The following is a 15748-nucleotide window of genomic DNA, read 5'->3' as shown; positions in this document are numbered from 1 at the left end:
CCATGCCTAGTTGTCTGTTAAGTGCCAGATTTGTACCTTAATGACACCCTCTATGTTTGCATTTGTTTTGGTTCTACATTCTATACCCTCCATGTTTATGATTTTTTATTTTTATTTTGCACACTTTATGTTTGGGGTTATTTTTGATTAATTTGGCACTTAAGAGATAGTTTTGCATAGCACATTGACGGAAGTGAACTAACGTTAGTGGAATGAATCAAAATTTTGAAACGCTAGGGGCAAAGTCAAAATTATTCCAAACTTTAGGGGGTGTATTTGTAATTTAGTCTTTAAAAAATTTGAGTTTTGTAATTTATTGACTCCTTCTTTCCTAAATTGTTTGGCCTACTAAAAAATGAAAACTCAACTATTTAGGAGAACATCATTAAATGTCTTATCTTTTAAAAAAAGTTAAAATTTTTCTAAATTACCCTTAAATAAATTTATAAAAAAATTTAAACAATTGTGCATATAAAAAATAAAAAAGTTTTACCTTATTTAATTTTTAAAGTAATTGCAGATTACAAACTCTATTGGTGTACTACTTCTACAATTACAAACTCTATTGGATGTAGATTACAAACTTATCTTCAAATTTAAATTCTATAATAGCCAAGGCTCATCCAAATTCAATCTTAATCTCTAAATCAAATTTTAATACTCCCTCCGTCCCACTTTGTTTGTCCTGTTTGAAAAGTCAAATTTTTTAAAGGAACATCATTTATTGTTTTGTCTATCTTTTAAAAATGTATAAGTTTTCAAAACTACCCTTAAATAAATTTATCAAAAAATTGAATTATTAATAAAATAGGGGTATAATAGAAACATTAGTAAATTAATGACTTTTATTTTTAGAAACAGGACAATATTTTGGGACATCTCAAAATGGAATAGAGGACAAACAAAGTAGGACGGAGGGAGTACAAGTATTGATAAATTCAAGGGCCATAATGGGAATGTTAATAAAATAACAGGGTTTGACTTTTCAAATAGGACTTAATTTTGGAACATCTCAAAATGGAATAGAGGCTAAACAATTTAGGACAGAGCAAGTATTTATTTATATAAAGTTTAATATCATAGTAAGTATTTATTTATATAAAGTTTAATATCATAGTGTAAATTGTTAGGGTTATACTCATTAACAAATTAACAAATACTAGATTGTAACATGTGCTTACACACGATTATTTTTAATAAAAAAAAAAGTTCTTACACACAGATACATTCAACAATAGGGATGAACTGGTGATGAGGTGGTCTTACCTATGTGAATGAAGTGATCATCTGCACATTTACAGTAAGTATTATAACTAGATCACTTGGCCCAAGTTGGAAAACCCCTTTAGACCCTTTTTTTTTTTTTTTTTTTGGGAGAAAGTTTAGACCATTTTGTTGATTCCTCCTAAAAGACATTAATTGCAAGTATACATAAAACTCAAGTTATGATTTTGATTAAAAACAATTAACTTTAACATGAAAAGTGTATGAATATCATCAACACCACAAAATTTACTTCCAACTTGACGAGGGAAAATGAACTTTAAGTTGAAAAGTATTTCAATATCATTAACAACACAAGACCCACTTACAATTTAATGGGGAGAAAAAAAAAAGGTTAAACTTGAAAAGTGTTTAAATATTATCAACTACACAAAACTCAGTTACAATTTGATGAAAGAAATTAACTTAAACATGAAAAATGTTTCAATATCATCAACAACACAAAACCCACTTCAAAATTTCAATGAAAACAACCATAAACTTTAAGTTGAAAAATGTTTCTATTATCAACTAAAAAAAAAAATCCACTTATAATTTGATAAAAAGAAATAAATTTGTAAATTGAAAAGTGTTTGAATATCATCAACTACACAAAACTCACCTAAAATAGCTGGCCGTGGACTCCTTAGTTCCGGCATCAAAATTAAGAAAATTAATTTAACCCAAAATAGAAAACCTCTACAAATAAGCATGGAGAAAGAAAAAAAAAAGCAAAAAAAAAAATATCAATTGGTTTGAGGGAGAGAAGCTGGAGGGTTTTTACTGTAGCTTTGGAACATGAACAGTGCCAAGGCAAATTTACGTAGTTACTGTAACTAATGTAAATGCTCTAAAACAATCAATTTTTTTAATAAAAAAAAAAATTATTTATATTATTTAAAATAATAAATATTCGAAGATTCCGAGAATATGAAAATGGAACCAAACAAGTTAAATGGTATTTTATTCCAACTCTATTGCCATTACCACGCACCAAACGTGACCTCACAATAATTTACGATGTCAGTAAAACAAAAATCCAAAAGGAAAAAGAAAATGGAATCCGTAACGTAAATTCTTTGGGGTTTTGGTTTGGCTTTAAGGGATTGCTTTGCTTCTGCTACTGTGTCTGTGTCTCTGAGAGAAAAAGTTTGTTCAGCCTCAGACCAATTTCTTCAATACCTTCTCGTCTTCTTCAGGTCTCTCTCTCTCTCTCTCTCTCTCTCTCTCTCTACTTTTCTTTCAATTTTTTAACATTGAATTTGTTTGTCCATATATGTTGGTTTTATTTCCTCGGATTGGGGATTGTGGGAGTTACATAAAAATGTTGCTTAGAATAATATTATAGAACACAATAGAATTTGAATGTTTTTTTATATATATATATATATAATATTTGTACACATGCAGCTGTATTATGAACTCTCAATTAAAGTAGTTACTTTTTTTATGGATTTTCGTTGAGGCTGTCATTTTGCTTTGCCAGTTTGAGTTTCCCTAAATGACTTACTTTTTGCCATATTGGTGTATTTTGATTTTACAAAGTCAAATTCACTACCCAGTTTGATTTCTTTTTCTTTTTAGGTTTTTCCTAATGACTGCAGTGCACTGTGTATTCGGCTTCACAGAAATTGCCTCTCTCTGTTTTCTTTGGTTGTGAGTTGGGTATATTAGAGGATTATGAAGGATGTTATCAACACTGCATATGTTTAGTTGAAGAACTATATAACAGCATTCCAATACCAAGAGACTAAAAGTCGTGTATGTGTGTGCGCGTTTGATAAAATGGAGAAAAGAGTTGAACCTTCACCTTCACCATTTGAATGGTTAGCGGAATATAATGGGCAGCTATATTCTCCCGTGAGAACAAAACGGAAGGTAAGATCAAGGAAAAAGGAATTTATTGGTTGGGGATCGAGACAGCTCATCGAATTTCTTGGTTCGATTGGGAAAGATACCAGCCAGCAAATCTCTCAATATGATGTTACTGCCATTATAAATGACTATGTTAATAGGAACAACCTTCTTCACCCCTCAAAAAAGAAGAGGATTGTTTGTGATGAGAGGCTCCATTTCATTTTTGGAAGGAAGGCAATTAACCGAAACAAAATTTATGAATTGCTAGGAGCACACTTTGCCGAGAATCAATACGAATCTGACGATGATTTATTGTGCAGCTCTGATGAAAGGGAGAATGTTTTTGAGAGCAATGAAGGGGAGAATGTTTTGAGTTTTGAGAGGAAAACCCATCAAAAGAAAAAAGTTTATGAAACTCCAAAAATCGATTTAACTCCAAAAAGCAAATTTGCAGCCATAAATTTTCCCAATATTAAGCTCGTCTACCTGAAAAAGACTCTAGTAGAGGATCTTCTCAAGGACCCTGAAACCTCTGAAAGTAAGCTAGTAGGAAGTTATGTGAGGATCAAATCTGACCCTTACGATTACCTTCAGAAGAACTCTCACCAGCTTGTGCAAGTTACAGGTGATCTGCTAATTTTTATTCTCTTATAATTGACAGTAATTTTTATTTACAAAAAATAGTTGTTTTGTATTTTCCTTAAATGATCACGTTTCTTGTCAACAGCACTACAGTCCCTGAATAAAATTCCTTTTTGCGCATTGATATACCATTGATAAATAATCCAACATTCCAACTGCTTTTAGTGTGTGGTCAATTATGTTTATGTTACTATATACAGAGTGTAATGGGTTTATGTTTTGGTTAGTCCATAATCCATATATGCTATCTTATTTTGTTAATATATGGTGGTGTTATTATATATTTTCTAGGTCTAAAGAAGGCATCTGGAACTGGTGATACAAATACAGAAGACCTCCTCCAACTTTCCAATGTGGTGAAAGACACCCGTGTTGCCATGCTTTCGGATGATAATTTTTCTGAGGTAAGAGTTTTGCAGATTGATTTAAAGCTATGAGCTTTAAGCTTAATCTTGATAAGCCTAGTTTATCAAGTTATGTGCTGGTCAGTCAGCATTTGCATGCTTTCCTTTCCTTTATAATATTGAGCCCTTGATAGGCTCCTGGCCTGTGTCAGCACTTTTTGCACATTAGGGAAAGGATTTGCTGCACCTTGTATGCTGCAATTGCTGCATAAAGGGTAAGGTGGCAGTCAAAGAGAAGTGACAAGTGTCCCATTGCCACATAACCGATTTTTTTTTTTCTTTCTTTCTTTCTTTCGGTTTTAGCCCACGCCAATCCATGGACCCCTTTTTTTTCTAAATATTTTGTGATTTTACAAATACACTGGTGTAGATGTAAATTGTGTGATTTTGTGATACACAACTATTCTGTGATTTATGGTGAGTAATTGTTTTAGTAACGCCTAAGTTCAGAGGCAATAGTCTTCTCGGAGCCCCAACTCTTATAGGAACTTCTTATCCTATTCATTCTTATGCTTTTTGGGTTTATTTGTTTTCTTGCTCTTAGCTGCTAAATTAGAATAAAGCAGTTTTTTTTTTGTTTTAAAAAAAAATGTTACAAAAAACCCATAAAAGTAAAGGTGGTTCTTTAGAGATGAATGGTTAGAAGTGCTAAGATAAATCATTAATAGGCTTTGTAGACTGAGTTTTGGACCTTTTGTCATCCATAAACAGCATCTTTATAGGTGAGCTGTAATTGTTTCTGAAATTGAGAGACTGGTTAGTTTTGCAGTTTGAAGTTATTATTGAAACTGCATTTTTTAATTACTTTTACTGAACGCTCTCAATTTTTTCAAAAAGCCCAATTTCTAAAAGCCTTACCAAACTCACCCTAAGTTGTGGATTTGGGGCATGCCTATGCATTGCCGACTTTGGGTGGGATCCATGCTCCCCCAAGTTTTAAAATGTTGGAAGTCTCTGGGAGGCTGCCTTTTCAACACCTATCAAATTTCTGCTTTAAAGATAGTCCACTTGGTCTTAAGCCTTAGTAGATCTTTCATTGCGCATTTCAGTGAAGGCCGTTACTTTGCCATGGTCATTTTTCTGTAAAAACAAAGAGGGAACTGAAAAAAAAAAAAAAAGAAAGGGAATTTTTTTTTTTTTGTTTTTTTTTTGGGGGGGGGGGGGGAGGTGGTGATGTGCAGATCAGAAACCATTTGGAGTCAATCAGACGGTTGTTTTCTTTCCTCTTTGTCCATCAACCTAACACTCTTGAATAACTGATGCTTGGAGGTTTGTGGTGAGGAGAAAGTATGGTAATGGGTGGGGTAAATGGGATTCTGTATCCTTTTATTTAGGAATCTCATTGGGTAAATGTGTTTATAGGCGTTGTGATAGGGTGGCATATCTTACTGGTATATTGAACAGCATAACCTTGATCATCATATTAATTATCCTGAGGATGGCAAGCTCTTAGATCCCATGGCTTTAAATTCCCATTTTAGGTTGGTGTCCTTTCAGGTTTTTCTTTCTTTTTAAGGTAGGAGAAATCCTCTGAGACCTTGAGAAATAGGCTTAACTGTGTATGTAATAAGTCAGAGGCTGGTGTCACTGCTCTTTATGGTGTGGACAAAAGATTTGATTTGTATTGCTCGCTGGATGCTGTTCACTGAAAAATGTACTCATGTACATTTGTGCTATTGATTTTGATTTGTTCTTAAATACATGGATGTTCCTGTATGCAATATTAAAATTTTGGTTGGATGTTGGAATCATATTTCAAATGGTTTTGAATTCTTCTAAGAAAAAAAAAGTATTTTTTTGTTCCTTTTGTGGTCATCATCTTGAACTCAAAGTTTATTTTTCTGATTAATAAATTTGCATGACTTACCTATCAAAAACAACAACAAACAAAAAAACATTTGTGCTATTGTGCTTGTATGTGTGGTCTACCTTAGCTTTTTAAAGTTAATTGCAGGAAGAATGCAAGGATTTGCAGCGGAGAATAAAAGATGGCTTGCTCAAAAGGCCAACTGTTGTAAGTATTCTTATTGAATTTTAATTTTGATTTTAATTATATATTATTACATTTTGGCTTGGCTAGGAACATGTATGAGAACTTTGTGCATATTTGTGTGCTTATTGTTGCACCCTAAATTCTTGGAGGTAATAGAATAATTCACGGACAGAGAAGGGAAAAATTCTTATAATACGCATAACAAAAGCCTATAGCATGTTGGTTTCTTTTGGCATGATTTGTGACCCATTTTTGGAGCTTCTGAATTTCTGAAAATATTTGTGTAGGCATTAGAAAAAGCTTGAACCCCGGTAAGACATCTTAAAGTCAAAGCAAATACTTAAGTCTTGCTCTTTGAGGTTTAAAAAAGAAAATATGTAAGGTTCCGATGGGTAATCATCTTTCTAGTGCCCCAAAAGCAGTTATTTTATAAATTCCTTGCCTAGGCCAAATACTTAAGTCTTGCCCTTTGAGGTTTAAAAAAGAAAATATGTGAGGTTCCGATGAGTAATCATCTTTCTAGTGCCCCAAAAGCAGTTATTTTATAAATTCCTTGCCTAGGCTTTGAGCTGTGTGTCTTACTTGTGAGTAAAGCCACCACTAGTGATATTAAGAAATATCAATTTTTTTTTTAGCTTTGTGCACAGACTCACAATATGAAGGGCCCTTTGTTTTTATTAATAGTGCCACCCCTTCTGTGATATCATACTTCTACCATCATCTCCCATCACCGGAAATTATAATTTTCGTCACTGAGCTTTGGTGTAGGTTCGATTTTGGTCCCTCAAATTTGACAACTTCGGATTTGGTCTTTAAAATTACAAATAGGGAAAATTGTGGCCCCTCCACATATATTTTTTGTTTATATGACTAATGGGATGCTGAGGTACCTCATTTTTTAGGGACCAAATTTGAACTGACAAAATCAAACTGACCCCATAGACGGAGATGAAATTGTTCCATTTTTTAAATTTTAGAGACCAAATTTGAACTTTTATAAATTTGAAGGATCAAAATTGAACTTTCCCCAATTTTCAGGGACCAAAATTATAATTTACTCGTACTTTTTTTTCTTAGTTCTTATAAGCAAAGATAATTTTTTTTTTTTTGGAATTTTCTAGCAAAAGTTATGGCAATAGTAAGAAATGTTTTTCAACGTAAGAAGGCTTCAATGGCTGACCATATGCATTATGCTAATGGCAACTTTCATATGTTCTGGACATTTTATACTCCATCAAATTGGGGCAGGATGGAAAAGATATATAGTATCAGATTCCTTCCATAGGGTAAGCATTTGAGGTTAGAACTTTCTATAAAAGCTTTGTGCTTTAGTGAAGGTTCCCCTTTCCCTTGGAAGAGTATCCAGAAAACAAAGGCCCCAACTAGAGAAAGTGCCAAATGATTGTTGTAGATTAGGTGCTGTATTTGTAAGAAGGGTGGGTAAACCACGAATCATTTACTTCTCCAATGTGAAGTAGGCAAAAAACTGGGGGACATGATTCTGTTTTTGTTTGAGATGCTGTGCGCTATGACTAGATAAGTTTTGGATTTGTTGGCTTGTTGACAAAGTCAGTTGGATAGACACCTCAATGTCGGCATATGGAACACTATTCCATTGTGTTTTAAGCGGTGTATTTGGATAGAGTAATGCTCAAAGTTTTGGAGATTATGAGAAATCATTCTTAGACTTGAAGCCTGTGCTGATGAAGACCTAATATGATTGGATGGCTGTCAATGCATATTTTTGTTTCTCTAACTTATTTGAATTATTTGGCCAAGAGCTTTATAGCCCAACTGGTTAGCACCTCTTAGTGTTTCCAACAGAGATATCCAGGGTTCAAATCGTCCCTCTCTTGTTGTAACTATTGAATATAAAAAATAAAATTAAAAACTTATATGAATTTTTTGATCTTTTTACTTTTTTTTTGAGTTTTTTGATTGGCAAGTTTCACAACACAATGGGTCTTTTATGTTAAATGACACCTCTACTAACCATGAAAATAAGAGGCGGTATGTGAGTCACAAGTTCAATCCCCATTAGGTATGTAAGTTATAAACCAAGAGGAAAAAAAAAAAAAAAAAACTTTATGCCAACAGCAAAAGGATACGTTGCATTTGCAGATTCTTTATCAGCTTCTTTTTGGCTAAACATTAGAATCAGTTGCCTTTTTGATTGTCTCTAGTCTTTTGTTCATTTCTCCTTTTTTGGTTATATTTGGTGTTTCAGTTTTTTGCTCATATTCAATATATTAATGTGGTTCTTAAACCTTTTCTACAGGTGGAGCTTCAACAAAAGGTTCAAATATTGCATGAGGATATTACAAAACATGTAGGTACTAAGTATTTGAAAAATTAACTATTAGCCATCAGATTTGCTTGCACTTTTCTTTGCTTATGTTCTCATTGTTTTTATTTTTTTGATGTGGGGTCCAAGTTTGTCAATTAAGTGAACAGGGAAAGATATTATCCAGATGGGTAAATAGATTAAACTTCAAACAATAACAATTAATTACTATTGCTATGAAGCAAGCTCATATTTTATCTTTGTTACCTTTTCTTAATAATGAGAAACAATTTGAAAGAGGTGAGTCGATCGCTAGAACTATAGGTCTTAGAATCAAAAGGAAATTGCTTACTTTTCACTTGAAATGTTGATGTGGCAGGAACCCAGAATACTGATATGAGTTATAACAAGCCTATGTGAATGCTAAGTTCTAAAAAATATGAACATTTGTGCAAAATGTTGCTGACAACATGGAATTACAATTGATTTTTGTGAAATTATGTATAATAGAACTGAATAGAAGAGCTCCTTGCTGTTGCAATAGAAATTTATAACAAAACAAGTATATCATGTTTGAATGGCAACTCTTTTCATTTGCAAGCATTTACTATGTTCGGAATTCCCTTCATATGTTGCGTCTTATGTACATGTTGGTCTATTTTGAACCTACATGGTGTAAACAAGAACATTTGCTTTCATAATTATTACAAGAGAAAAAGAAGACATTTCACAGAAAAAAAAAAATGGAACTTCACATTGTTCATGAACAAATTTTCTTATATCGAAAAATTTATAATGGATATTGGTTCTATTAGCTTCTCCCTAATGTGGGTGTTGTGCTTAGAGTCCAGGAATATATTAATTTTTAAACTATGCATGATTCTTCATTGTTGGGTGCTTTAATATCAAACTGCACATATTACAAGCTTTGTCAGTATATTACTGTACTGCATAATACTTTCTTATCTTTAATTAATATCATGTTGAACTGCAGTTTTTTTTTTTGGGCAAACTTTAAGACATTAATTGTGGTATCTTCCATGTAAGGCTACATGCTCATCAATTCAACTGTGAATTTTGTCTCAATACTTTTGGTGCAATTTTGATTGAATTCATCATCAAACTGACACTTTCTCGATCCTGTCGTGGTTTTGTTCCAGTGGCTTGCAAGAGAAATTCCTATGTTACAAAACCTCATTGATCGAGCCAATGAAAAAGGATGGCGCAGAGAATATCCTTTTAATGATATTTTTAGATTAAACACCATGGTTGAATGTTTTGGCCTATCTTGGTATTATTTCTGAATCTGATTCAACTGATGAATCAAGGGATGTGGTTGAAATATATAATTGAGTCATTTGTTACACTATTGAACCAAAACCATTTAGGTGGTGTGGGTGGTACATAAAAATGGTTAATAAAAGGATTTCATGACTAGGAAATGAAATATTAGTTTGTTCAATGTATATTATTTTGTCCTCTTTTGAAGCTTTTTTATTGAATGATGGTAACATGTTCATAGAACAAAGAGTTTGTATTTTTTTTTAAGGTTAAAATCAAATCCAAGTCTTACACCTACACAGGCCGAACCCATGACCTTGCCCCATCCCTCCCCCCCTCCCCCAATCAGTTTATGGGGGAAGGATATGCCATTTGGTCCAAAGACTGTTGGCTCCAAAATTAAATATCTGAGACTGTCTTTCCATATTGATTTACTTTTTCTTATGATTTGATTGATAATACATGAAAGTAACTTTCCATGTATCTTAGAACTTTTAATCCGTATTTAGGTTTTAATTAAAACCTAAACTGAAACCTGAGATTGCTGGTTCAACTAGGATATAATTCAACCCTGTTTTATGGTTTCAACTTATTGTTTAATGCCGTGCTTGGATGTGGGATTTCAAGGTGAGATTTACTCAAAAGTTATAATTTGAGAATTCCCTTTTTTGATTTCCCTTGTTTGGCTTAGCAGGAAAGTTATTTTAAAAATTCTGTTGAATTTTGAATTTGGCATTTTATTTTTGCATTTTTAAGCATTTGAATCTTAATTTAAAATTCCATGGGGGGATGAGTAATTTACAAATTCTACCAACATTCTTGGACCACCCACCATTGCAGAATTTTGAATTTGAGATATTAAGCATCAAATTGCAAGTTCAAATTCTGAGGGGGAAGGGATCATTTTTAAATTCTACTGACATTATTATTCTCAAACCATATACCTATTTACACCATGACTACCATTATCGCGAGTCGTCACCAACACACAACACACCTCCACCACCACTAACACCAACAGAATGTTACCAAACACCACTATTACCAATTCATTACCATCATTATTGTAGCTACTGTAATATTCTAATTTTTAAATATGATCATCCAAACAATGGAAACTTAAATTGATGGGATTGAAATTCCCGTCAATTTAAAACCTGTCATTTTTTAAATTCTAAAAATTTTGCCGATTCTTCATCCAAACGCAGCCTAGGAGTTTCCCATATTAGATAAGGAAGTGGCAGTTACTGAAAAAATAGTTGGGGGGATGCACCCAACATTTGAATTTTGGCTATTGAATTTCTTGTGTTAGAGCAGGCATTGTGTTCCTGTAACTTGATGGTCTACTACTTCCATCATTTTGAAGTATGCATGTGTTCCCAGAAAGATTATGTTCGTGGTTCATAAATAAGAGAAAGGATGCAGCTAGGCTTGATGGTAAAGGATGCAGCTAGGCTTGATGGTATGACCCACTTATTGAGAAACTTTTTATGATACATCGTATGCTGGAAATGATGCCAACTTTTTGGCCATTACATTGGTATCACTCATCTTTGGAAGCTGACAATGATGAGAAGAGGGTGGAAGCAATGATGACATTGTCGATATTGGTTGTGATTGATCTCTGCCCGTGTTTACTTTTGCATCATTCCTATAAATGATCAATAACATGGACAAACAAGGCATGATTGAACCATTACTAGTAACACATGGTTACATGGAATGTGATATATTGCCCCAGCAGATCCATACCATACACTTTACTGACAATGGTCAGAACACATAATTTTATGACTAGATTCATGGTGAGTTTTATATTATTTCTCATCAACGATAAGGGTTTTTTTTTTTTTTTTTTTTTTTTTTGCATAGGATTTGCATTTTGAATATCATGGACTCAACCTAATATTTTTCTATTTACCCAAAGCAGTTATGAGCCACAACACAAAGGCTTAAGTACTATGCTTGTTCATGTTATTTGATAAGCGGTCCAATAATTGCCACCCTGGGCTCCTAAATTTGTTCTCTGTTAAAGCAATTAGAAGTGGTGAGTTATAATTTAGTTAGAAGAAGTAATGCTTTGCAAGATTCCAATTAGAGTTAGGTCTCTAGGAACTTTTCTCATGAGAGTTCAGGGACTGGAGTAGGGTATATGATCTATCAGAGGTGCAATAGTTGGAGGAAAAAGTGATCCTTTAAGGCTAGTATGGGATTCTCCGGCCCCTTGGGTGGAGGCGGCGGCCCCTTGGGTGAGAGAGATGCTGCACGTAACAGAAACATAATATACTTTTTTCCCTTGGGAGTTTGCATTATTTGGGTTCTAACATTATCGCATTAGAAAATACAATATCTAATAGGATAATTTTCTGCTGCGTCTAAAATTTATCTTCTCACCCATTATTACATTTCTTGATTCCTTTAGCATCGCTAACCACCAGAGCGTCCTATTTTGACTCTCTTAAAATGGAAGGAAATTTTGTGTCAGACTTTTGTTTAAGTGTCTTAATTGAATCTGCATGGATGGATCCTCTTTTTTCTCCTAATACTACTACATTTTTAAGACCATCTTCTCACAGCAATGTCATGAAAATTATCTGGTTTTGCGTGCCTGCTGTATGTATGTGGTTTTATGTTGTTGATACCCATGCTTTGTTTAATACTTCATCGCAAAAAGCAATGTACCATAGGAATGTCATGTCCTGTATCTTGTAGAGAGAACTTGTGATGGAATTTCAACGAACATTACGAAAAATTGTAAGTAAACTTTCCCACAAAGCATCTTTGATGTCCTTAATTGATTTACGCTTGATCAGTACCTGGAGAAAAAGCAGCTGCTCCAGAATCCAGATGAACAGTCACGGCTGTTGCATGAGGTCCCAAAAGTAATTGCTGATGAAATAGAACCAGAAGCTACACCACAGGATAATCCAGAAAATATAAAACAAGAAAACAGTGGTTCACCTAGATCAATCCTTAGTGGAGCTCCTAAAATTCCTAATCATGTTATAGCAACAAATGGAACTGCATCAGCTTGGACATTTCATAGCACTGATTATGCAGGTGCATCATTTAGATTATTCATTTCTTTCCTTGAAGGTCTTTTAATCTTGTGTGTGTGTGACAGTGATCACCACATTTCTGCAATGTTCATGACTGCATTTGGTTTTTTTTTTTTTTTTTAGTTGTGGGTGGGGGGTTGTTATTTAACATGGATCTTCAGAATTGGCTGACCTATTGTGTAAGAAATGGAATTGGTGAAATATAATACTTTATTCTTAAACTATCTTTGGTTATAATACAATTCATTCAGATGTAATTTGGAAGTCACTCTTCCAGAATCCGTGATGTACTTCACTTTTTTGGTTTTCCCATGTTAATAAAAATGACTTGTTTTCCAAAGATCATGCCTTAGATGACATCAAGTAATGAGAGAATCCACTTTTATGTCAAAGATTGTGGTGATGCAATGGAAGTCTTCATTGATTCATTCCATCTGATGTAATTCCCAAACTACATCATGAAAAATGCCTAGCACTTTTTGTTGCATGAGTTCAGTTTTGAATGATTCCAGTAACGTAGGATTAAATGAGTAAACCAAACACATTGAGGTTGATTGCAGTTTTGCATAAGATATGGTTTGTTTGTGTGGTTGGTTGGAGAAAAAAGGAGGGGATGAAGAGAGAGAGACTATCTTGGTGTTTGGTATAAAGAGAATGGAAAATTTGGGAAACCGTTATGTGACTAAAATTGCTTTCCATAAAACCACCAATTTGATGCTTTGCCAAAATAGCTTTTGCAAAGCAATTTTAGTTTGTTTGGGAAGTTGTAACAAATTTTTGTTACAGGCTGACCATGATGGGCATTCATGTTCCAGTTTTGAGGGCAAGTGTCAAGAATCAAGATAGTGATGTTATGTTATATCTTTTAATTGCAAGTGATGACATATATAGAGGAGTCAATCAGTCTCTATTCTAGTTCTAGACTATCATTCTGTCTTACTCATATTTCAATTCCATAAAAGGGGAAATAAATGTATATCTTCAGGGAATGCCACAAGCCCCTTTTATCACCCACTTTGGTGATATCTATAATTATATTGTTTCCCATTGTCCCTTGTTATGGTGCACTTTAAATTTGCAAGGGGCAGACTGTAAAACAAACGGATCCTCCCCCCCGGCCCCCTTCTTTTTTTTTTCCTGTCATGATTATCCTTTAAATTCTGATATCTCAATTATCCTTTAGTCTAATCATTTACTTAATTAATCATGCTTTGTTGCAGAGTTTCATCACAATGTTATTGAAGAACAGTCAGTTCAACCATCACATTTCATAAACAAGAGTAATGGTGAGACACAGCTTGCAAATACAGAGGAGAATAAGTGTGTTGATGAAATGGTGGCAAAGCAGGCAATGACATCTCAAGTGATTGATTTGAGTGATGATGAGGAGGTCGAAGAATTAAGTGTTGCAAAGAAATTTCCTGATGACATGCTGGGAAGCTTGTTATGGCATTACTTAGATCCCCAAGGAGACATACAGGGGCCCTTTTCTTTAACATCCCTAAAACGTTGGTATGATGCTGATTACTTTCCTCCAGATTTTCAGGTCTGGAGGTCAGATCGGATCCAAGATGGAGCTGTATTATTGAAAGACATACTTGACCAGAATTTTCCCAGTTGAATGTACTAGAGACTAGACTAGATTTGGTGCTCATTAAATCAGGGCATAATCTGTAAATTCAGTTTTAGATTTGAAGGCAAATAGTTGATCTCCCAAGATATTGGGAAATTAAAACAAAGTCTATTTCTTTTTCTTTTTTTATAAGGATTTTTGTTATTTCTTGTCCATGAGAATGTGTATCATGAAATAAAAATGATCCTTTGAAACAATGTATATTATCTATTGAGTCTTTATGAGATAGATGTTCACTTATTTAGCTTGAATTTACATAAGAAAGGGTAACTGATTGTTTATATTAGTAATCCAATATCAGCCTAATTGATTTTTGTTTTGGATAACCAGTCGGAATAATTTCTCTCACCTAAACTTATGGTCCTATTATTATCAATATATTATTTTCTGGCTGAAGTTCAATAAATCTCATATTTTGTTTTGTTGAAATTACTAGCTTAACTGGTACCATTAGTAGAGGCAACGGTGATTTTATCCCAACAGGCATTCCATCCTAGCCTAGGTGATGGTGTGAGTGAGGGAGACCGTCTGAGTCTCAGAGCATGAGTTAATTTACCTAAACAACAGAGGAAGAAAAAAAAATCCTAGTTCCGTATGCTTGAGTTTTCCAATATTAGGTTGAATTTTGATTATCCCACCCACCGGCCACCACTATAAATAAAAGGAAAGACAGGGCAATGGATAAAAGTAAAGTAGTTGAATTTGAATTGAATTAATTGATCCATAGTCCATACTCGTGTCCGTGTTCGTGTGATATTATTTGTTCCAAGGTAAAGGTAGTGTGCCTTGAAGAAGAGATTATACATTTTCTAACCAACTTTTAGGATTCGATTGGTTGAAGAAATGGAAAAATGAGAGAATAGAAAATTGTGAGAGGATATAAAAGATTTTATTTTCTCTCATTTTTGTTTGATTGTGAGTGGGAAAGTGGAGGAAAGGAAAAAATGAGTTTGAATAAATTTACTCATATACCCTTGTTAAAGAACGATGCCCAATTAACCACAAAAAGTGATAAATAATCACAAAAAAATAGCAATCACCCAAATTTATTAAAAAAAAAAAAAATTGTGTCAAAAAAATCACGTCTACTCATAAATAATAATAATTAAAAAAAAAAAAAAAGGCAACGTTGCTGCCCAAAAAAAAAAGGGCACGCCCAGGCCTAGAAAATCAAAAGAAAGAATAAAACATAAAATATAAAATGCAACGATAACGTTACTGCCCAGGGGAAGGGAAAAAAAAAAAAAGCACGCTCAGGCAGGCTTAGAAAATCAAAAGAAAAAAATAAATAAAAAGAAGAAGGCAACGCCTTGGCCAACAAAAAAAAGGGGG

The 15748-nt window shown here is 33.6% G+C and overlaps 1 protein-coding gene across 2 annotated transcripts; it reads left to right on the top strand.

The window, feature by feature from the left end:
- The first annotated feature begins 2265 nt into the window (after nt 1-2265).
- LOC115963502 (uncharacterized protein At5g08430-like) lies at nt 2266-14622 on the top strand. 2 transcript variants are annotated; one of them, XM_031082508.1, is made up of 8 exons: nt 2266-2462; nt 2868-3745; nt 4054-4166; nt 6121-6180; nt 8438-8488; nt 9604-9674; nt 12528-12784; nt 14004-14622. In XM_031082508.1, the coding sequence occupies exons 2-8, from the start codon at nt 3049-3051 to the stop codon at nt 14402-14404; spliced, it is 1650 nt and encodes a 549-aa protein (XP_030938368.1). In that variant the 5' UTR covers nt 2266-2462; nt 2868-3048; the 3' UTR covers nt 14405-14622. The 2 variants fall into 2 exon arrangements, with proteins under 2 accessions (XP_030938368.1, XP_030938366.1); XM_031082506.1 differs by having other exon boundaries at nt 2848-3745.
- The last annotated feature ends 1126 nt before the right edge of the window (nt 14623-15748 follow it).

This window comes from Quercus lobata, chromosome 10 (assembly GCF_001633185.2).
Source record: "Quercus lobata isolate SW786 chromosome 10, ValleyOak3.0 Primary Assembly, whole genome shotgun sequence".
Taxonomy (NCBI): Eukaryota; Viridiplantae; Streptophyta; class Magnoliopsida; order Fagales; family Fagaceae; genus Quercus; species Quercus lobata.
Note: the sequence above shows the minus strand (reverse complement) of the source record. Positions and strands in the feature narration are given on the sequence as shown.

What these genes read in the sequence shown, in the direction of transcription:
- LOC115963502 (XM_031082508.1), top strand. Translation starts at nt 3,049, where the DNA reads ATGGAGAAAAGAGTTGAACCTTCACCTTCACCATTTGAATGGTTAGCG. An exon ending in TGCTCAAAAGGCCAACTGTT is followed by an intron (nt 6,181 to 8,437) that starts GTAAGTATTCTT and finishes CCTTTTCTACAG; the next exon opens with GTGGAGCTTCAACAAAAGGT. An exon ending in GAAAAAGGATGGCGCAGAGA is followed by an intron (nt 9,675 to 12,527) that starts ATATCCTTTTAA and finishes TAATTGATTTAC; the next exon opens with GCTTGATCAGTACCTGGAGA.